The sequence below is a fragment of the Mytilus galloprovincialis genome, chromosome 1, assembly GCF_965363235.1.
Source record: "Mytilus galloprovincialis chromosome 1, xbMytGall1.hap1.1, whole genome shotgun sequence".
Taxonomy (NCBI): domain Eukaryota; kingdom Metazoa; phylum Mollusca; class Bivalvia; order Mytilida; family Mytilidae; genus Mytilus; species Mytilus galloprovincialis.
This window is the reverse complement of record NC_134838.1, coordinates 14,184,519-14,209,344: the sequence shown is the minus strand read 5'-3', so window position 1 is coordinate 14,209,344 and position 24,826 is coordinate 14,184,519. Positions and strand designations below refer to the sequence as shown.

Here is a 24,826-nt window from a genome sequence, read left to right as displayed (position 1 = left end):
AAGTTTGCTGTTACTATAGTGTTTTCATCAAAGTTTTAAAGGGTTGAATATTACCATTGTGTTTGAAGATCCCGAGGTTGGGGGGGGGGGGGGGGGGGAGGGGAGAATTTAAAGCGAAATTCACAACCCTATGAGAAAGAAGATAGTTGTTCTTTTCCTAACTTAAGTAATAATTTTCATCCCAATAAATGACAAAAAAACTTTTAATTTTTACCAGCTGGATTAAAGTTCAATATATTCACCCAACTATGTGCACTATATTTACATATTATAAAAATTCAAACCTATTTGATTAAAATCAAAGTGATAATTCTCTAATTATAGGTAGCTTTCAAAGATGAATATTTCTGTCTTTTGCTTTAACAAATAACAATGTATAATACATAACCTCGTGGAGAGGGCTTACATAGGCTACAACTGTATACCTGTTGCCCAATCTAATTCAATTTATTTGAATAAAATATTGTTTAAACTAAACTAAATATAACTGAGCAACACCATCACGAACATATGTGATCAATTGAAAATTCAGTGAAAACCGAAATGAAACAAAAATTCAATTCTCATTGGAATTCGAACCGTATTTATTATAGTTTATCATTCGTGAACATGTCAACATGTTACTTAATAATTTAAAATAGGATATCGTGATATCTGACATCATTGATATCATATAAATTCAAATCATTTTGCAATAAGAATTATTTTCTAGTGACGCCTGTTCTGCAAATGTTTAGGATAGGTCTTGATTGGATGTTTTTTATAATATTTTTTTCACTATGTTTTAACGGAAATTATTTTTAAATGACAAACATGGCCAAGTGAGGATACGTTAAAATGATACATTGCATGTTACAACCAGGAGAGGAAACAACCTTAAGGAAACTGTCTATTATTTTGTAATTAATATGATCGAACCAATCCTGTGAACAAGTTTAAAATTGCTTTATAAAAATAAAATGTCTTATCGATGAGTAGAATCCTTTTATCAAAGTTTAATTACATTATATTTTGTAGAAATTGGTTTTGCAACATAAAAATAAATGTTATTCAATCCGAGTAATGCTTGATAAATTCGCTTTTCAGAATCTAGTTAAGATTTCCAATCCCTTTGGTAAAGTTAACCTTGTATGCATTTTAGATTTCTTTTTTGGTCACTTTTGATTAAAAACCTAGTTAAGTACTTATATTTACTTTCACAACAATAAATCCGATGGTAACAAGGAACAAATGTTGTTCACATCCGTGTTGGTTTGTCTATGGTGGAAAGTTGTTCAGGTCCTTATCAGTTTGTTTTTCGTAAATATTTTACTCATGGCAGGCATACTACATCTCCTATTTGTGTTTTAGTTGGAGTTTAAAATGAAAGCCGTACAAGTGGAGGTTTTATGTGTTTGTGGACTGTTATTTTCATGGTTGTCTCTTTGCGTTTGACAATAGTGTTATCATACTTCACCACATATTTGCTCCTTCCCCTTGATTTCTTTAATTTAGCCTGACAATTTGTTCAAAGTCAGGAATATACCATAACAATTTAATTATCCTCCATAATGTTTATAGAGAATAATTATCACATTTCAAAGGAAATTCGTCCTTGCTTTCGTTTATATTCTTTATCATGGCATCTGCTAGGAAACCTCTAAGGACAAGGAGCGGGATATAATAATTCAAAAGACCTTAGTGTTGGCTAAACGACACTCTTTGGTTTCATTTACAATATCAGTATATAATATTGCAGACGGTAAATGTTAAAGTAATGCAGGGTTCATAATTATATAGGGGCAATGCCTTATTAAAACACAGAGCCCTATTCAACAGTGCTATGTCTTTTGGTGTACTTCAATAATGACCGATTATTTTTAAGAATAAGAATAGAAAACAGTTTCAATGCGTGACGTTTTTGATACGCCGTTTTATAACAAATAGGATTCGCAGGACAACAATAAAAGTACCAGTCCTTTGATGTTTATTGTTTTCCAATATACTTGTTCTTTTATTTACATCCGACCAATATTCCTTAGTTTTTAACCGAAGTCTGAGTGCAATAATAATTGTCCTCGTGTTAAAAGCATCAATTCGTGGTTTCTGATATATCCCTCGCTAGATCGAATTTTAGTTTTGATTACATAGGTATGCTGGATATAGTTTATTAAACATGTCATGTTAAACTATATAAATTATAAATATGTTAGTATTTTTTTAAACTCATGATTCCCTTATTTACATTTTGCAGTTTGTTAAACTTTTATTGACATTAAAGGTTTCTATATTAAATTTATATGAAACTAGAATGTAATTTCGTTCATCAACATTTTGAGAAAAATTAGAAATAAGAAGATTACTTTCAAGTCACAATGTGTAAAACGTAAACAATTATAGGTCAATGGCTCTCATCGCACATCAAGCTATACAGGGTCCAAAATTGAATATTGTTAAAAAAAATTAACCAACGGTCTAATCTATATAACATATGAGAAACGAGGAACACTTATGAACCACATCAACAAACGACAACTACAGAACCACAGGTTCCTAACATAGGACATAGATCATTGTTGTCTCATTAACGTTTACCCATCGTCTTGTACATACAAAATCTTATTTCACTAACTTTTATTATTTTTCCTGAACCCTCTCTTAAAACGTTTAATACTTTGTAACTATATTGTATAATAGTTTTAATACGCACAGCCACACGTCAAGCACATATATACATATGCGTGCTTTAGATGTATGCATGTGTCTTATATGTATGTATGTGCCTTATATGTATATGTACCTTTGAGATGTCATACACCAGTCATATACACATACATATATAAGTGACAAAGGACATGGATAACTGTATATTCGATGAGACAGAGAAACTGTAACAGTACTGTAGGGAAATCATATATATATATATATATATATATATATATATATATATATATATATATATATATATATATAACATTATTTACATTGAGCTAAAAGCATGACACACGATAATCGAAGACTAGACAATTGTTCGTAAATACATTCAACACTTTAAATAATGGTTCAATCACACAAACAAGGGATTTTAGAAACAGTGTCAACAGTTTTTATGCGTTTTATAATATTGATTGTTTTGTTTCCAGTGTGCAGAAATGACAATGGCAATATTTTTTGCATTTTTGTTTTCCTTTAAATTGAATGTTGTCATATTTTGGTTTCTTACAATCGGATTTCGGTTCGTTGTTGCTAAATATGAGTTGCATAACTTTATATTAAACTGAATAACTTTATATTAAACTATTAATAAAGTTTATTTCTATTGAAATATTACGCAATTTTAACATTCGTTGTATCATGATTTTAAGATCTTTATGCATGTATCACAAATCATTGCAGTTAATCCTTTGAATCGTTTCCCCCAAAGGTTGGTTTGCTTACTACATTGCATGACATAATTCATTGAAGGTTTGCCTTCGTTGATAATACAGATGAGTATTACCCGAGATAAAACTCAACTCTGACAGACAATAAGTGGTTTTATTGCACAGTTTAATTGTACCAGTCGGATAACTGGCAAAATAATATACACGCTTAAAGCCTCAATGTATTTAAAAACGATATTTTTTGGAGTCGGTAAATCATCATATTAAAAAAAAGATAAAATTTCCAAAATTTAAAGATTTAAATTTGTGTTTATTATGATCCTTTTCTAATCTATAATTTGGAGGCATACCCGTCAAAGAGCTTAAAATATTTGCGCATACTACCACATTTTAGCCGGAAAATTATGAGTTTAACTTATAGAAATAAGACTTTTTAACATCTTAAGAAATATTTCGGCTTTCCAAAATTTGCATTTCACAAAATGACTAAAAAAAATTTACAGCGCGTAAATATTATATCAGTTTAAAATTCTGCACAAATCGCATAAGATCGAAATTGAATTTACTTTTGGCGTCGGTATTTGATGGGTTATAGGTGGTATGTTTAACCCTAGTGAAGAAATAACTGTCGCCATGTCACCAACTTGGTTCCTTCAATACTTCAATATCATACACGCTATGTGTTCTATTACTGATATGATATGATATGATATGATATATATATAAATTTTTGTTTTAAATCAAACAGAAGTACTCTATATAAATAATCATCAGAATGATCTTGATTAGACTATAAAAGCAGCATAGATTATACTTTACGAGAGATACAGAAACTACCATACGATTGACAATTTATGATACTTATAAAAAGAATCGGTTACAACAGTATGATTATATTATTTTGTTATTTCAAATTTGCTATGGAGAATAGTTGCGTTAAAGAAAATGCAATGTGCGTTTTTGGAGAATCATATTTTAGAAACAATACACACAAGCTTTCTGCAAAAAGGAAGGAAAAAACTTGTTGACTAAATACAAAAATGTACCGGAACTTCCATAAGCACTTCGTGAAAGAGAGAAAAAAGCAGTATGACTGTACCTGAACATCTATAATTACTTGAAGAAAGTCAAAAAAACAGTATGACTGTACCTGAACATCAATATCTTCTACCTCTAATGATAATTCCTCTATTGTACTCCCATGGCGCAAGTTTTTTAAACGTTCTCTGCGTAAATTTTGACGTCGTCTGACCGACATTGTTATAAAAATATGCTGTTTCTTTTCAAAACAACAAAGCTTAACTACCAAGCCATAATGCCATGTCCAATACTTTGCTCTCTCACCAAAGTCATGATAGTTGATTATATTTGTCACAATTATTCATTTCTAATATAAATATCATTCCAATCCCTTAAGCACAGTATTAGTTTATATTACTTATTTTAGTCCGTTTTGTACATTATGCCTAATAATACTAGTAGTACCACCGGCAAAATTGGTCTGATTAAAACTGATGGCGCGTTAGGATATCACAAAGCTACTCGAATGGACACAAATCGCTCCATTCGGATTGAAATGATTGGCTTGAATTTGGTACTTATAGGCCGATTACTTATTGTACAAACTAGGTGGAAAATCGAAGATGCTACATTATCATAGAATCTGCCTATTGGATTGTCCGTTACATTGTGATTAAATCACAGTTCGTGGTATATTGGTTTTTCTGAAGAATTTATATCATTATTAACATTATACCTTATTTTGTAAAGTTGAATTCACTGTAAAATTATATTCAGATGATAAATGGATGATATGATATGTTAGCTAATCAAGGAAATTGAGTATCTTTTTAATATGAATGAAATAGGACAGCAACAAAGCCACAAATAAATTATAAATATGTATTCATTCATGAGACTGGCGAACTTGAATGAATAAAATTAACGGTACCAATTTTCTTGCACCAGATGCGCATTTCGACAATACATGTCTCTTCAGTGATGCTCGTGGCCAAAATATTTGAAATCCAAAGCATATATACACATGTAAAAGATGAAGAGCTATAATCCAAAAGGTCCAAAAAGTATAGCCAAATCCGTGAAAGGAATCAGAGCTTTGCATGAGGGAGATACATTCCTTAATTTATAATAATTCTATCCTTATGTAATAGCAAATTTTATTAACACAAACAATCCATATTTTAATGACCATGACCCTAGTAGATACAAATTAGTTAAGCATGTTATATAAAAACTGTTAACGGTCACCACAGATACAACTTGAAGTCTTGTAGGTTTTTGTTGAGACTCATCAGTTTTGCTCGGATCCAAACAGTGTGAAGGTCAAAACAATAGAAATAAAAGTAAATGACTACATTTTGTACATTGTAAATGACAAAAAACAAAAACGACAAAAGGGTTACTGTTTAAAGACTTTTTAGATAATTGTTTTTATTGTATAATATGATATGCTATTTTGACCAAATAATTTATTGAAACGCGTTTTTGCAGCGGTTTTTGCAGTTTTAAAGCGGAGTTGGTACTATTGTTCGATTTGTTCTCCGTTAAAAAAATGTAGTCCTTTTAAATATGCCATAGCAGTTCTTACACCCAAATTGTCACTGCATATGGGGAATACCGTAACTAACATTACTATCACACAAATTTTCTGTATTCATTAAATACAACCCTCTACAATGAATCAGTTTTACATATATATCGTTAGGCTGTTTGTTAAAGGCAAAATTTGAAACTTTCATTATGCATGATTGTCTTCCATTCTGCAGATCCTTCCTTATATAATCGTTCACTTATTTTCCTGATCATATAAGAGAGAACCGATATCCAAATAAAATGAAATAGTTTTGTCGATGGAGATAAACCATAAAAACTGTCATAAAATCGCATAAGATCAATGAGATGTCACTCACATTTTTCACCGTTAAAGTTCAAAGGAATACAATGCAACTCACAAGTGCCAAAGTTAAAAAATCTTGAATGGATTATGTTATTCCGGCTTGATATCAAATCCTACAATAATTTATTGCTATATTGAAATATTGACATTCTGGGAGATATACCGTGACTATCAGATGATTGTTAGATAGTTTTATCACATTGTAGTTTATTTAAATAACTAAACAGTAAATTTGGTAAAATCGATCAAACTTTAAAAAAACCCTTAAATGACAATCATTATTCATTAGGATTAAAATAACCTAAAACTTGTATGCTCTGTATTGTTATTGAATCCATTGTCTAAATCTCTTGAGAATAGCATAGTAGTTGCAAATTTGATTATCATGCATGCTGATCAAATATTATAGTGGTTAAATGATCCAAATGTTATCGTTGTATAGAAAAATCAAATTAGTTATTTATTATATATGTACAGAATAAATGTCAAATTCTGAATTGTTCCATTGGGAATTATTACTGAAGACATCCTTGAATGAATATTTACAGGTTAGTTAAACAATTGGCAATACCTTCAAACCAGTAATAACTCCTTCTGTTTACTTTCATGATTTTTAAATAAATCCATTAATATAAAGATACAAAGGTGACAATTAGACCCATAAGTCGAAGAAAGTTTAAGACACCATCACCATACGATAAAAGGCGAAAAGACAGTCAACAAAACACGATCACCATACGATAAAAGGAGAAAAGACAGTCAACAAAACACGATCACCATACGATAAAAGGCGAAAAGACAGTCAACAAAACACCATCACCATACGATAAAAGGCGAAAAGACAGTCAACAAAACACGATCACCATACGATAACAGGCGAAAAGACAGTCAACAAAACACGATCACCATACGATAAAAGGCGAAAAGACAGTCAACAAAACACGATCACCATACGATAAAAGGCGAAAGACTTTCAGTCAACAAAACATCATCAACATACGATAAAAGGCGAAAGACTTTCAGTCAACAAAACATCATCAACATACGATAAAAGGCGAAAGACTTTCAGTCAACAAAACACGATCGCCATACGATAAAAGGCGAAAGACTTTCAGTCAACAAAACACGATCACCTTACGATAAAAGGCGAAAGACTTTCAGTCAACAAAACATCATCAACATACGATATAGGCAACAAAACACTAAAATAGTACCCCCCCAAATATAAAAGGAGATAAGACTTTCAGTTCATTAAACACCAACACATCAAGATAAAAGGAAAGAAAGACTTTCCGATCACAATAAATCACCGGCAAAAGATAAGAGTCTGAAAAATTTTCCGTTCACAAAATACTATAACCAAATTAAAGATTAAAGGTGAAAAGACCTTCAGTCATGCAACACAAACGCTATTACCAAACACAACACAAAATGGAAAAACAAAACCGGAGATGGATGCAGAAAAGCACGGACGATGAATATAATTACAAAAATAAAAAACTAAAAAACCTAGCCAATACTATGGAAAAACCCCAAAATCGTTGATGAAGTCATTTTTCCCAGCTGAAAACTTTTGCCATATGCGATATCTACAGTTTAAAAAAAACACTATTTCAATACAACACTAAAACCAAACTTAAGCAAGTATTTTGCTGTATCGAATGTCTGTTAACAAGGTTGCTTATACAATGTAAGTCATTGATGTCATTATTCTAATATTCGTCATAATTATGTCATTATATCATTTCAATATGACCATCCTTAGATAATCATCATTATACAGAATACATTGCAAAATGTTCTTCTTTGTACAATTAAAAACATTATCAGCTGATTTACACATGCAATTGTATAACCAGTCTTTATGACGTAAGAAAAAGGCCTTTTCAAACTTAAATGCGTCTCTTCCAAACAATTATAGAAAACCAGCTCAATTTACACGTTGTTATTGACAGCAGCTGTCTAAAAACACAAACTTTTACAATAGGCATGCGCCTTTGCACTATAATTCTTAAATACTTGTTCTTTCGATTATTTAATCTTGGTAATGTTTTACCGACACAACATAAAAACTAATTTCTTAGAAGTCATGTTCAGTAGTTGTCGTTTGTTCATGTGGTTTATAAGTGTCACTCGTTTCTCCTTTTTTATATAGACTAGATGGACCAATGGTTTTCCATACTTTAACCTCTGATGGTTTACTTTTACAAATTATGACTTGTACTTGTCTTATTGGCACTTATATCACATCTTTCTATATCTATATAAATAGCCCGGACATGAAAAATATGAAACAATTCAATTGAAACCCTAACGGTCACATTTTATAAAAAAACAATTTACGAAACAAATATTATGACAAACATGAACCAACGACAACCACTGAACTGCAGGTTATTGACTTGGAACAGGCACATTCAGAATTTTGTAGGATTAAATATGTTATAAGGGGCCATCCCTCCCCTAACTTCGAACAGTTATGTAACTGTACAACATAAGAACAAACTATAAAGATAAGTTGAAAAGGACTTAAATTATCAGATCGGTATAAAGCAGAAAACATCTAACGAAAAATACAGACCGAACGTGGGAGTGTACGTATGCATTCCTAAACACAAAACAAAAAGACACAATTAAAGTACAGTTCTGAGAGTACTCACAGATACTGACAACTAGTTTAAACAAATGTGTATCCATTCTTGGTCAATGAATTGTAAATTAAGCAAATATAAATATAAAAAAAAATCTATTTAGACGTCTTACAATCGCAAAACTAAACAAAAGTCCTATGCGAAAAGTAAAATCACAAATATACCAAAATTTGTGGAAAATTTCAATACGGAAAGTACCCAAATCAAATGGCAAAATTACAAGCTCAAACACATCAAACGAATGGACAATAACTGTCATATTCCAGGCTTGGTACGAGCATTTTCCTATGTAGAAATTGTGCATTAAACCTGGTTTTATATCTATCTATATCTCTCACTTGTATGCCAGTCGCATCAAATTGTATTATGTTGACAACGATGTTTAAACAAAGCAAACAGAGTAAAAATGTCAAAAAGTACAACAATCAACATTGTGTTATTTATTATTAATCCCTATAAAAACAAACAAATATGTAACACAACAGCACATAAATTCATATAGACAAAGCACATTAACAAGACTGAAAGACATGAATATATAAATGTACAATAGCGCAATAATACAATGACGGGATGTATAACTACGGAGCCACGTCGTATGTATCAAAGAAACACAAAAATGCAACGGGGGAATTGGGTTTGGCGTGATAAAATGAAATAGTTGGTTGGATATACATAAATGAGATACAAACGTATGACAGACACACTATGAAATATAGATTGAAATGGCTTAACCTGATAGATTTGTTTAAAACAAAAACAAGTAAACATACACTGAACGGATAAGTGTGATATATGACAAATTCTACTTATTTTCGTGGATTCTTTATTTCACGTTTAGCCCTTTCAAACTGATTTGATTGAGAATTATTATTATTTCATCTTTAATTTATGATGTGTATTTAAAGGAAGATATTCATTTCATACATGTAGCTCTACTGTACATGCATGTACCAAGTCAGGAATATGAGAGTTGTTATCCCTTCGTTTTATGTATTTTTGATGCTTTTGATTTTGCCATTTGATTAGGGACTTTCCTTTTTGAATTTTCCTCGGAGGTTAATATTTTTGTGATTTTATTTTTGAACATATAGCAAAACATATTTTGTTATGTATTAATACATATAAAAAAGTTAATGTACAGATTAATCAATATTCAAAGATCTGTCGTCGGTGTTGAATTGATACCCTTTAAGGGTCTATGAGTTTACTTTAATGTTGTCAATACTTAAGGACTTTATAAAAATATAGCGTGAAGGCTAGGATATGGTATAATCATTTGATAAGAATTCTACTGGAACAACCAAACTTACAAAATCTAATTTTTGTTTCTAAGATAGAGCAAATGTCTATAAGTAACCTTATAATGAAGGTTGAAATATCAATGTTTAAATCACAAAACTAAGTGTCTTTGTCTAAATTTCCCATAACAAACGCAACAGAAATGCGACATGCGACCAATCTTTCATGTATGATAGAATGAAATTCAAAACAGTGTAGCTGTGGCCATTGATTGACACATTAAAATCATCCATTGACTGGGACAAAATTGTCCCAGTCAATGGATGATTTTAATGTGTCAATAAATTGTCCCAGTCAATGGATGATTTTAATGTGTCAATCAATGGCCACAGCTACACTGTTTTGAATTTCATTCTATATGCTACATGTAAAAAGGAAAGCATTCGTTTACTTTTCCACCATTTCTTCCTTTACAAACCCATAACTGTTGTTGAATATTAAATTATGTATTAGAAGTAACATACTTGAAAAAAAAACATGACAAAATGTGTACTAAAAAATATATATATTTTAAGATCAAGATGTTAAAACAGATAGATGAAACAACCTTACCTGCTTCGTTAAGGCAAAGGGTACGTCTCAATGTTAAGGAATAGATGTAAATAGTTTACATTATCCTTGTAGATATTTTTACATTTCTATATCTGCAGTTTCTCTTACGCACTAAAGTTATTAATTTGGCGTCAATAGGTCAAGAAAAAGCATGTAAACTAATGCATTCGGTAATAAAGATAAGCAAGCAGTGGGAATTTATAATTGTATTCATACAGTTTACCCTCATTTATAATGTATATTTTATGGATCTATCAAAGCCCCTGAGATAAAATACTGTTATGTATACCCTATTGACTTATAAATGACGTACATGCATACTAATTATCTATTTAAAGAACAAATGTAATCCTTTTATATTTTTGAATGAAAAAAAGAACTTCGGGCAAACAGAACATTACTTTTAAAAATGTATAACAAATGCAGAAATGTAGAAGTCCGTGTTTAGGAAGGAGAAACCTCAACAGGGTCTTTTATAAAAGAAACACCAACAGCAGCAAAGTGTAAGACGGCACAAAAGAAATGCAAAAGATATCAACAGGGACGTTCAAACTAATAAATATTCTGGCAAAAAAACCCCAACCCAAAGACAAATTTCACATGCTCTGGAAGGGTAAGCAGATCCTGCTCCACATCTGACACCCGGCGATTGATATTCGTGTGTTGTTTAAACTGCGTTGTTATGTGACATAATTCTTCCATAAAGTTTGTGCCTAATCTGTCAAAGACAATATGATCCCAATGATAAAAAAACCTTTACTCTATCGAACTGTTTTAATATTTTCTTATTAAAACTCGTCTAAAAAGGTTGCAAAATTCGGTTTTTGTACCATAGACAAGCTTTCACAACTATTTAAAAATAAACAAATATCATTTATTACTGGTTACACTTTTGTTTGCCTATGTCCGTTGTAAGAAATTTCCAACATCCGTTTTTTCTTATTATATACATATTACGTACAAAAGAGATGTGAATATTGTTTTAGTGCAATGCAATCATACACTCAAGTGAAAAATAACTTGGGTACAACAATAAGTAAGAAGGTAATACAAACAAAATATCCACAATGAAGAAGCAAATTGTGCAATTTTTCAACGAAACATAAATTGTGTATATGCTTTTGTCCAGAAAAAAAATTCAAGTGCATATTATAGATCATAACTCAATAAAAGTTAAACTGCATTTGACTTTTTTCTGTTGGTAATTTAAACTTGAACATGGTGAGACTTGAGCAATACAACAGAAACACAACTGGGTTGAAAAGAAAAACGACGAATTGTGATTTACATACCAGTTCATTTGACGTAAGTGTTCTAATTGTTCTAACCCACGATGAACTTCCCTAAATCAGAAATAGAATTAATTAACATTCAGAATAGAGCAAAACAGGTTACAAGATAAAACATTTGAATAGGAGCGATTCAAATAGAGTTCATTAGATTGATAAAGCTTTAAAAAAGTTGTATAGCCGTTACATCTCGTTCTCGGAATCAGCACACATAAATATCAAGTATATTTGTAAATATGCGATAACTGATAACTAGCGTGTCATGTTCTACATATCATTTGAAAGAATATAAACCAACAAAATTTAAAAACAAATACATGATTTTGTGTTTGCATCATGATTTACATCAAAAGAAAAACGGCTCATACCGATGTTTTTAGCTTCATTGTAAAGGTGTCTCGCTGTTATTGCAAACCTATGGTGGCCAGATGCGGCCATTTCGCCTTTTCGCGTTTTCGAGTTTTCTCCTTTTACTTTGCAAATGCGTAATCGCGAAATCGAGAAATCGAGAAATCGGGAAACGAACCCTATCATAGTTTTCCATAGATTCACTTGCAAGTTACCTGTCCATTTAAACTTTTGTAAGTTCTATTGTCCCATTGAACAAATACAACAGTTTTTATTCTCTGTACAGTTTATTTGATAGGACCAGGACCTTTAAATTTCTCCCAAGAGTAATCTATCACTCATTGATTAATTTACCTGAGTAAAAAAAAAATTCTTCCAAATAAATTAAAATACACTTGTAATTGTTCAATATACCCTGGTTGTTGGTTGTTGCTTTTTCATCATTCAAAACTGAGTTTATTTTTTGTTTTCATGAAGGGATGTCAATAGTGTATTTATTAGGACAGAAATCAATATAATAGATGTGTGCAGATTGATAATTTAGTCTTAGATGCATGATTTTTTTATTAGTTGTTAGTGGCTTTGAACTAGCTGTCAGTTAACTGCGAGTACTCTCAGATCTGTTCCTAGTGTCTTTTTGTTGTTTGGATGTAAAAGTACCAGGCCACATCCACTTGTATTTTTGTTAATCTGATGAGTTAAGCCTTATTTTAATAGTTTGTTCTTATGTTGAGTGTAATTTAATCTCTCATCAATAAGTGTGTGCACACTTATGTTGAGTTTTATTTAATCTCTCATCAATAAGTTTGTGCACACTTATGTTGAGTGTTATTTAATCTCTCATCAATAAGTTTGTGCACACTTATGTTGAGTGTTATTTAATCTCTCATCAATAAGTTTGTGCACACTTATGTTGAGTGTTATTTAATCTCTCATCAGTAAGTTTGTGCACACTTATGTTGAGTGTTATTTAATCTCTCATCAGTAAGTTTGTGCACACTTATGTTGAGTGTTATTTAATCTCTCATCAATAAGTTTGTGCACACTTATGTTGAGTGTTATTTAATCTCTCATCAATAAGTTTGTGCACACTTATGTAAAGTGTTATTTAATCTCTCATCAATAAGTTTGTGCACACTTATGTTGAGTGTTATTTAATCTCTCATCAATAAGTTTGTGCACACTTATGTTGAGTGTTATTTAATCTCTCATCAATAAGTTTGTGCACACTTATGTTGAGTGTTATTTAATCTCTCATCAATAAGTTTGTGCACACTTATGTTGAGTGTTATTTAATCTCTCACCAGTAAGTTTGTGCACACTTATGTTGAGTGTTATTTAATCTCTCACCAGTAAGTTTGTGCACACTTATGTTGAGTGTTATTTAATCTCTCATCAGTAAGTTTGTGCACACTTATGTTGAGTGTTATTTAATCTCTCATCAATAAGTTTGTGCACACTTATGTTGAGTGTTATTTAATCTCTCATCAATAAGTTAGTGCACACTTATGTTGAGTGTTATTTAATCTCTCATCAGTAAGTTTGTGCACACTTATGTTGAGTGTTATTTAATCTCTCATCAATAAGTTTGTGCACACTTATGTTGAGTGTTATTTAATCTGTCATCAGTAAGTTTGTGCACACTTATGTTGAGTGTTATTTAATCTCTCATCAGTAAGTTTGTGCACACTTATGTTGTGTGTTATTTAATCTCTCATCAGTAAGTTTGTGCACACTTATGTTGAGTTTTATTTAATCTCTCATCAGTAAGTTTGTGCACACTTATGTTGAGTGTTATTTAATCTCTCATCAGTAAGTTTGTGCACACTTATGTTGAGTGTTATTTAATCTCTCATCAGTAAGTTTGTGCACACATATGTTGAGTTTTATTTAATCTCTCATCAGTAAGTTTGTGCACAGGGAATGTTTCATTGGATTGCTTTCAACCTTAGTTTCATAAGGTGCATAAATGAGGACTGAGACCTCTGTACAACTATATCCATTTGGTCTTTTTCATGTTTGACCTCTGTTATGTCACGATTTAATTCTTTAATTTCTTTTTCCATCACTTTTTTCATTCTGCTGACCTCTGGTTTGTGTTTGTCTCTTGTTCCACAATTCTCCCATGAGGTACATTGTTTTTTCATACAATGGATCTGTCCTTATTTCCATCCGACTTATGGCCTTGAACATGACAAATTGAACATGTCTGGGTTTTATAAGGCCCTTCAGGCTCAGGTAAGGGGATGAATTGTGCAGATAGTTTCAACATCTGTAAATCCATGATCATTAAATGTGGCAGAGTTCTTCTTATAATCAGAACCAAATTGTTAGAAAAAGTGTTCAGAAGTCATTTCAAAACTAATTATTGCCAAAAATGGTTCTTACTTTCCAAGAGAACAAATTTACTCTTTTCTGAAAAAGGAAATCACCAATTCACCAACATTCCAACTGACTCCATTTTCAGAAAACGAAATCTGTAACAAACATAAACTTTTAGCCACCGCTTTACAAGCAGAGCCAAATACAATGAAAGTCCCAACTATGTATTGGCTTCCGAAGCTACACAAAACCCCTTACAAATATAGATTTATTTCGTCTTCAAGCCATTGTTCAACTACTAAATTGTCTATTCTTCTTACCAGCACACTTGGTACAATTAAAAGCCTGATAATAAATTGTTCAAATAAGGCCTTCGAAAATAGTGGAATAAATTACTTTTGGAGTGTCAAGAACTCGTTGGAAGTACTTGATAAATTGCATGCTTATATTGGTGATTTTGAATCAGTTCAAAGTTTTGATTTTTCTACCCTGTATACCACATTGCCTCATATTCTCATTAAGAAAAAATTCACACACCTAATTAAATGCGCATTCAAAAAATCAGAATGTGAATATATATGTTCAAACTCTTTTAGGTCATTTTTTAGTAGCAATAAACAAAAAAACTATGTTAATTGGACATGCTTTGATACTATATATGCCCTTGAATTTTTACTAGATAACATTTTTGTTCGCTTAGGGGATTCCGTATATCGTCAGATTATCGGAATTCCAATGGGGACTAACTGTGCACCACTTATTGCGGACCTGTTTTTGTATTGTTATGAGTTACAATTTATGACAAAAATAAGCAAAGACCCATCGAAACAACATCTGATAAACAAATTTAATAATACTTTAAGATATTTGGATGATATTTTGGCTCTCAATAATGACGACTTCAGTATGTATATTAATGAAATTTATCCTGTTGAACTTACTTTAAATAAAGCTAATACTAACAATGACCACTGCCCTTTTCTCGATCTTGATATCTATATCACTAATGGAAAGCTGAATACTAAAATTTATGATAAAAGGGATGATTTTTCATTTCCTATCGTTAATTATCCGTTTTTAGATGGTGACGTTCCCTTGTCACCATCTTACGGTGTTTATATATCTCAACTTGTACGATTCGCTCGTGTATGTAACAATGTTTTAGATTTTAACGAGAGAAATTTGTGTATTACTGAAAAATTATTACACCAGGGTTTTCGATATAACAAACTAGTCAAAACATTTACTAAATTTTATCATCGGTATAAAGACATCATTCGTAAATATAGCTCAACATGCAGACTTCTAATACGTTCAGGTATTTCACATCCAATTTTTTATGGAAATATTCTTTATAAAGCACAAAGGTGTCAGTATTCACCTCAGAAACTTACAAAACCTCTGAATAGACTTATTAAGAAGGGATATAATTACGATACTGTTGTCAAGTCATTAAAGATTGCATATTTTGGCGTTAATATTGACTCACTGATAAGGTCTTTGCATCGGAACTAAACACATTTATTCTAAAAACAGTTGTTGGCATGACACGGGTTATGTTCTTCTCATATATGTTATGATGGTATGATACTAAACCCCTAACGGGAAGGATTGTGCCTGATGTTCATATGATGAAATAATAATCTTTCAGTCAGTTTAATTGAAGTCTGGAGCTGGCATGTCAGTTAACTGCTAGTAGTCTGTTGTTATTTATGTATTATTGTCATTTTGTTTATTTTCTTTGGTTACATCTTCTGACATCAGACTCGGACTTCTCTTGAACTGAATTTTAATGTGCGTATTGTTATGCGTTTACTTTTCTACATTGGTTAGAGGTATAGGGGCAGGGTTGAGATCTCACAAACATGTTTAACCCCGCCGCATTTTTGCGCCTGTCCCAAGTCAGGAGCCTCTGGCCTTTGTTAGTCTTGTATTATTTTAATTTTGGTTTCTTGTGTACAATTTGGAAATTAGTATGGCGTTCATTATCACTGGACTAGTATATATTTGTTTAGGGGCCAGCTGAAGGACGCCTCCGGGTGCGGGAATTTCTCGCTACATTGAAGACCTGTTGGTGACCCTCTGCTGTTGTTTTTTTATTTGGTCGGGTTGTTGTCTCTTTGACACATTCCCCATTTCCATTCTCAATTTTACTAAAGCCAATTTTTTGTTTAGACTTGGTATATTAAAAATAAACTGGAAGAATCAAATGTAAGATGGGGGTGTTTTCATAATTTGTGTATGTATAGATTCTTATGAAGGTAAACGATGTTACCTATCTTCACCTATAAAATGAAACAAACGTTAGAACAGGTTGACAATACCATCATCTTCTTCTACTTATACACAGTCAGTTAAAATTCATGCTACTTGAATGAAATTTAGAAATAGTTGTAAATGGTGTTTGCAATAAACAGAATGTTCCATCTGCCAAATATCTTTCTCGTTCGTGTGTACATTGGATACTCATATAAAAAATTGGAGACTTTACCTGTTGAAACTCAAAAAGATGATATTCAGCTCCAATTTGATAACTTTGTTGAATTTATAAGCCAAAAAAATCCAAATGCTTTGCATTTTTTTTTTTTTATGAAAGTGGTGTAATAAAAACATCTGGCAATAGAAATTATAGAACTTCAGTCAAAGGTTCTAGAGCATTTGAATTACAAAGATATGCTTCAAATGCAAACTATACAATTAATCTGTTGCATTCAAGATTTGGTGTGGACTATTTAGATGTTATTGATGGATCATCTAATAGTTTAGAACTTATTATTTTTTTTCCTGAGGCTATTGATATCAATAACGATAAACTAGCTAATGGACATCAAACCCTGTTTGTGCATGGAGACACAATCATTATGGACAATTGTGTTTTTCATCATTCACGTATAGTCAACACTAACTTACCTCATCTGCTAAGACCAGCTGGAATTACCTTGAAATATCAACTCCCTTACCACCCTCAACTTGATTCTATGGCAAGCCGTTGTGGAATTTATTCCCTATTTATTAATATTAAAAAATCATTTATTAATATTAATAAATGATTTTTTAATATTAATAAATCATTTTTTAATATTAATAAATCGAATTTTTAATATTAAATAATACGCTGATTTTTTAATATTAATAAATGAATATTTAATATTAAAAATTCATTTATTAATATTAAAAAATCATTTTTTAATATTAAATATTCAGTCTGATTTATTAATATTAATAAATGAATTTTTAATATTAAATAATACGCTGATTTTTTAATATTAAAAAATCATTTATTAATATTAAAAAATCAACATCAATGTAACCTTCGCGTTTAATATAAGGCAAATCAATCATTATCTGTCAAACGCTTTAATGATGATTATTGGACAAGTCGGTCCGTAGAAATTTTGGAGACTAGTCTATGTTAAGTTAACTCGGACCACAGGCACTAGACGTTCTGTCAATAGTATAAAAATATTGGCAATTGGAAGAAAATAGTGTCCATATATATAATATATTATATATATGGACACTATATTATATATATGGACACTATATTATATATATGGACACTATTTTTTTCCAAATGCCAATATTTTTATATTATTGACAGAACGTCTAGTATTATATATATGCATGGACACTATTTTCTTCCAATTGCCAATATTTTTATACTATTGACAGAACGTCTAGTGCCTGCGCTCGGACCATCTTATATCGACCCTGACAAGTATTTAGGAAAGTTTGAACTATTTAATGATTATAAACCATTAAATATTAAATGTTTAATTAGATTTTCTTTTAATAGTTTCTGAACTTGCCAAAATAAAAGCGTTTTAGGGACAAAACAAATTGAGAATGACCGATATTTGGCAAACATACCACAGTACCGTGGTTAAATATTCTGCATTGCCCCTATCATAGCTTTGAAAAGATCTATTCATATCAATATTTAAGTTCAGGAACAAATCAAAACATAATGTCACATTCAAGTGAACCACTGACTAAATTCTCGATCGATTTATTTACTTGGGTCGACATAAGCGATTTGTATGCATCTTTTTACTAGTCAAATAAGACACGGAATTTCGACCCTTCCATTTTTTACATTCAAATAATTGTAATACGATTTCCCTAACTTGGAGTCTGGACTAAGTAAACATACAACTATTAGTCCAATGCATACAGTTGAGTTACCTTGTTTCTTCCAGGGGCGTAGCTGCCTTAGGCACGTTAGGCACGTGTCTACACATAATTTTTGTATAAAAAAAAATAATAAACAACGCTATCTGCAGATGCACGCCAGAGAAGTCGTCAAAACTCTTTAATTATCAAATATCATGTATACACTAGTAACTATTAGTGAATGGAGTATTGGATATACTTAAATGTCATCATATCCCCCTTTATATAGAAAATATAACTAGAACTTTCGTTCAGATCATTTCGCTTCTATCAACAAATGCTAGAATAAACCTCAACTTAGTTATAAGTAAATGAGCTGTAACGACAAATTATTCACCAAAAGAGAAGCCTTTTATGTCCCTCTCTGGAACGCGGCGTAAATTTTTGTTTTACGTAAGGACTTATTGCCACCTCAACTTACACACATGATCTTTTGTTAATTAGTTGCTGGTTTTCAACTAACTTCCCACTTAGTCTGCATTCTACCTACATAAAACCGTGCCAAAGTTGGGCGTCCGTTTGGCTGTGCAGGATGTATACAGACGCAGTCAATTCAGGTCAGAATGGGGACGTTAAATGCGATGCATGATGGCGAGAGAATGCCACGCTCTCTGCACGTTAAGAAACTTGCAACAACTCTTTGAGGGGTTCGTAGGTGATCTACTGAAATTCTAAATTTATGTTCCTATCCACCTCATTTGCCAATGCATGGGATTTCCAAATTTCCAGACCTTCATTCTCGACGACCCCTATTACAGAACCTAGCTTCCTGTTATATTTATCATTATTTTTGATTTAGTCCTGAACATGCATGAACTATTTGCCACTGGACGTTAAACAATCCATCAATCAATCAAGCTTTCAGTAACTTCGAGTAATCAAAGATCTACGTGTAATGACCATAAACATGCATTCAAATTCCTTAGCAGGTAGGGAGTTTACTGTACAGGATATAAGGAAATATGAATTTCTTGAATTTTGTTCCAAAGTATGAACAGAACTTCTGCCCGAGGCATTGACTGTGTGTATATCATTAGTATGTGTTTGTGTAGCCAGGGGCAAGATCGTCAATATACATGTACTTTCAATTGACGTATATTAATTATTCCCAATCAGAAAGAAATAGATGTGAAAATACTATATAAGTTATGCTGCTTAATTAAGGGCTTATGTTAATAAAGAAAATGTTGTATGATTACCAATGAGACAACTCTCCATAATTGTAAAAAAGAAGATGTGGTATAATTGCCAATGAGACAACTCTCCACAAGAGACCAAATGACACAGAAAGTAAAAACTATAGGTCAACGTATGGCCTTCAACAATCAGCAAAGCCCATACTGCATAGTCAGCTACCCGCACTGGGCAACACATATTGTAGATATTTTTATTGCACTGGCTACATCTAAATTACAAAAACATTATTGTTACTTTGGAGACTACTAGTAGTTGCCGGAATAAATGGTTGGGTAGGGATCTGAATAATTACAAACGTAACATATTATTTAGGTCTACGGCTACCATGTTACATTGCGTTATTGTTACATTAATGCACTTCAATGTACGCTAGATTTATTAAACTAGTCTCTAATGTAACAATAATTTGTATACGACCGCAAAAAAATTTTGCAGTCGTATTGTGGTATCACGTCGTCGTCGTCTGCGTCGTCCGAAGACACTTAGTTTCCAGACAATAATTTTAGTTTAAGTAAATGGATCTCTATGAAACCACAAAAAGAAGGTTGGGATTGATTTTGGGGGTTATGGCCACAACAGTTTAAGAATTTTAAAAGGGCCTAAAAAGCGGTCCAAATAAGTATTTTTTGAGTATCCAGACACTAACTTGTGTGTAAGTGTATAGATCTTTCTGAAATTGTACCATAAGGTTCCATACCCGAAAAGGAAGGTTGGGATGGCTTTTGGGGGTTATGGCCCTAACTGTTTAGGAATTAGGGGCCAACAAGGGTACAGAAACAATTCATTTTTAATACTTTGTATAAATTGGTTATTTCTTGACCAAATATCATAGTAGATACTTGTTGAATATCATCTAGTTATATCAGGTGATTGTTGAATGCCCTATAAGTATAACAGGTACTTGTTGAATGTCCTATTGGTATATTAGGTTCTTGTTGAATGTCCTACAGTATGATAGGTACTTGTTGAATGTCCTACAGTATGACAGGTACTTGTTGAATATCCTATTGGTATAGTAGGTTCTTGTTGAATGTCCTACAGTATGACAGGTACTTGTTGAATGTCCTACAGTATGGCAGGTACTTGTTGAATGTCCTAATGGTATAGTAGGTCCTTGTTGAATGTCCTACAGTATGATAGGTACTTGTTGAATGTCCTACAGTATGACAGGTACTTGTTGAATATCCTATTGGTATAGTAGGTTCTTGTTGAATGTCCTACAGGATGACAGGTACTTGTTGAATATTCTATTGGTATAGTAGGTTCTTGTTGAATGTCCTACAGTATGGCAGGTACTTGTTGAATGTCCTAATAGTATAGTAGGTCCTTGTTGAATGTCCTACAGTATGATAGGTACTTGTTGAATGTCCTACAGTATGTTAGGTACTTGTTGGATATCCTATTGGTATAGTAGGTTCTTGTTGAATGTCCTACAGTATGACAGGTACTTGTTAGATATCCTATTGGTATAGTAGGTTCTTGTTGAATGTCCTACAGTATGTTAGGTACTTGTTGAAAGTCACACAATATGACAGGTACTTGTTGGATATCCTATGGGTATAGTAGGTTCTTGTTGAATGTCCTACAGTATGTTAGGTACTTGTTGAATGTCCTAATGGTATAGTAGGTTCTTGTTGAATGTCCTACAGTATGACAGGTACTTGTTGGATATCCTATTGGTATAGTAGGTTCTTGTTGAATGTCTTACAGTATGATAGGTACTTGCTGGATATCCTACAGTATGTTAGGTACTTGTTGGATATCCTATTGGTATAGTAGGTTCTTGTTGAATGTCTTACAGTATGATAGGTACTTGCTGGATATCCTACAGTATGTTAGGTACTTGTTGGATATCCTATTGGTATAGTAGGTTCTTGTTGAATGTCCTAAAGTATGATAGGTACTTATTGAATGTCCTACAGTATGACAGGTACTTGTTGAATGTCCTATTGGTATAGTAGGTTCTTGTTGAATGTCCAATTGGTATAGTATGTTCTTGTTGAATGTCCTATTGGTATACTAGGTTCTTGTTGAATGTCCTACAGTATGACAGGTACTTGTTGAATGTCCTATTGGTATAGTAGGTTTTTGTTGAATGTCCTACAGTATGGCAGGTACTTGTTGAATGTCCTAATAGTATAGTAGGTCCTTGTTGAATGTCCTACAGTATGATAGGTACTTGTTGAATGTCCTACAGTATGTTAGGTACTTGTTGGATATCCTATTGGTATAGTAGGTACTTGTTGAATATCCTATTGGTATAGTAGGTTTTTGTTGAATGTCCTACAGTATGAAAGGTACTTGTTGAATGTCTTATTGGTATAGTAGGTTCTTGTTGAATATCCTACAGTATGACAGGTACTTGTTGAATGTCCTAATGGTATAGTAGGTCCTTGTTGAATATCCTACAGTATGATAGGTACTTGTTGAATGTCCTACAGTATGTTAGGTAATTGTTGGATATCCTATTGGTATAGAAGGTTCTTGTTGAATGTCCTACAGTATGATAGGTACTTGTTGAATGTCCTACAGTATGACTGGTACTTGTTGAATGTCCTATTGATATAGTAGGTTTTTGTTGAATGTCCTATTGGTATAGTAGGTTCTTGTTGAATCTCCTACAGTATGACAGGTACTTGTTGAATGTCTTATTGGTATAGTAGGTTTTTGTTGAATATCCTACAGTATGACAGGTACTTGTTGAATGTCCTAATGGTATAGTAGGTCCTTGTTGAATATCCTACAGTATGATAGGTACTTGTTGAATGTCCTACAGTATGTTAGGTAATTGTTGGATATCCTATTGGTATAGAAGGTTCTTGTTGAATGTCCTACAGTATGATAGGTACTTGTTGAATGTCCTACAGTATGACAGGTACTTGTTGGATATCCTATTGGTATAGTAGGTTCTTGTTGAATGTCCTACAGTATGACTGGTACTTGTTGAATGTCCTATTATTATAGTAGGTTTTTGTTGAATGTCCTATTGGTATAGTAGGTTCTTGTTGAATGTCCTACAGTATGTTAGGTACTTGTTGAAAGTCACACAATATGACAGGTACTTGTTGGATATCCTATGGGTATAGTAGGTTCTTGTTGAATGTCCTACAGTATGTTAGGTACTTGTTGAATGTCCTAATGGTATAGTAGGTTCTTGTTGAATGTCCTACAGTATGACAGGTACTTGTTGGATATCCTATTGGTATAGTAGGTTCTTGTTGAATGTCTTACAGTATGATAGGTACTTGCTGGATATCCTACAGTATGTTAGGTACTTGTTGGATATCCTATTGGTATAGTAGGTTCTTGTTGAATGTCCTAAAGTATGATAGGTACTTGTTGAATGTCCTACAGTATGTTAGTTAATTGTTGGATATCCTATTGGTATAGAAGGTTCTTGTTGAATGTCCTACAGTATGATAGGTACTTATTGAATGTCCTACAGTATGACAGGTACTTGTTGGATATCCTATTGGTATAGTAGGTTCTTGTTGAATGTCCAATTGGTATAGTATGTTCTTGTTGAATGTCCTATTGGTATACTAGGTTCTTGTTGAATGTCCTACAGTATGACAGGTACTTGTTGAATGTCCTATTGGTATAGTAGGTTTTTGTTGAATGTCCTACAGTATGGCAGGTACTTGTTGAATGTCCTAATAGTATAGTAGGTCCTTGTTGAATGTCCTACAGTATGATAGGTACTTGTTGAATGTCCTACAGTATGTTAGGTACTTGTTGGATATCCTATTGGTATAGTAGGTACTTGTTGAATATCCTATTGGTATAGTAGGTTTTTGTTGAATGTCCTACAGTATGAAAGGTACTTGTTGAATGTCTTATTGGTATAGTAGGTTCTTGTTGAATATCCTACAGTATGACAGGTACTTGTTGAATGTCCTAATGGTATAGTAGGTCCTTGTTGAATATCCTACAGTATGATAGGTACTTGTTGAATGTCCTACAGTATGTTAGGTAATTGTTGGATATCCTATTGGTATAGAAGGTTCTTGTTGAATGTCCTACAGTATGATAGGTACTTGTTGAATGTCCTACAGTATGACTGGTACTTGTTGAATGTCCTATTGATATAGTAGGTTTTTGTTGAATGTCCTATTGGTATAGTAGGTTCTTGTTGAATCTCCTACAGTATGACAGGTACTTGTTGAATGTCTTATTGGTATAGTAGGTTTTTGTTGAATATCCTTCAGTATGACAGGTACTTGTTGAATGTCCTAATGGTATAGTAGGTCCTTGTTGAATATCCTACAGTATGATAGGTACTTGTTGAATGTCCTACAGTATGTTAGGTAATTGTTGGATATCCTATTGGTATAGAAGGTTCTTGTTGAATGTCCTACAGTATGATAGGTACTTGTTGAATGTCCTACAGTATGACAGGTACTTGTTGGATATCCTATTGGTATAGTAGGTTCTTGTTGAATGTCCTACAGTATGACTGGTACTTGTTGAATGTCCTATTATTATAGTAGGTTTTTGTTGAATGTCCTATTGGTATAGTAGGTTCTTGTTGAATGTCCTACAGTATGTTAGGTACTTGTTGAAAGTCACACAATATGACAGGTACTTGTTGGATATCCTATGGGTATAGTAGGTTCTTGTTGAATGTCCTACAGTATGTTAGGTACTTGTTGAATGTCCTAATGGTATAGTAGGTTCTTGTTGAATGTCCTACAGTATGACAGGTACTTGTTG

At 32.3% G+C, this 24,826-nt stretch overlaps 1 protein-coding gene across 3 annotated transcripts in view; it reads right to left on the bottom strand.

Moving 5' to 3' along the window:
• LOC143066283 (pleckstrin homology domain-containing family G member 7-like) overlaps positions 1-24,826 on the bottom strand; it is a 97,032-nt gene that overhangs the window by 45,580 nt on the left and 26,626 nt on the right. The window contains exon 3 of one of the 3 annotated variants that reach the window (XM_076239278.1): positions 12,077-12,127. In XM_076239278.1, the coding sequence (XP_076095393.1) occupies positions 12,077-12,127 (51 nt within the window). Of the gene's footprint in view, positions 1-4,512; positions 4,954-10,784; positions 10,916-12,076; positions 12,128-24,826 lie in introns of those variants that run through there. The other 2 variants (XM_076239286.1, XM_076239282.1) reach the window with 2 other exon arrangements.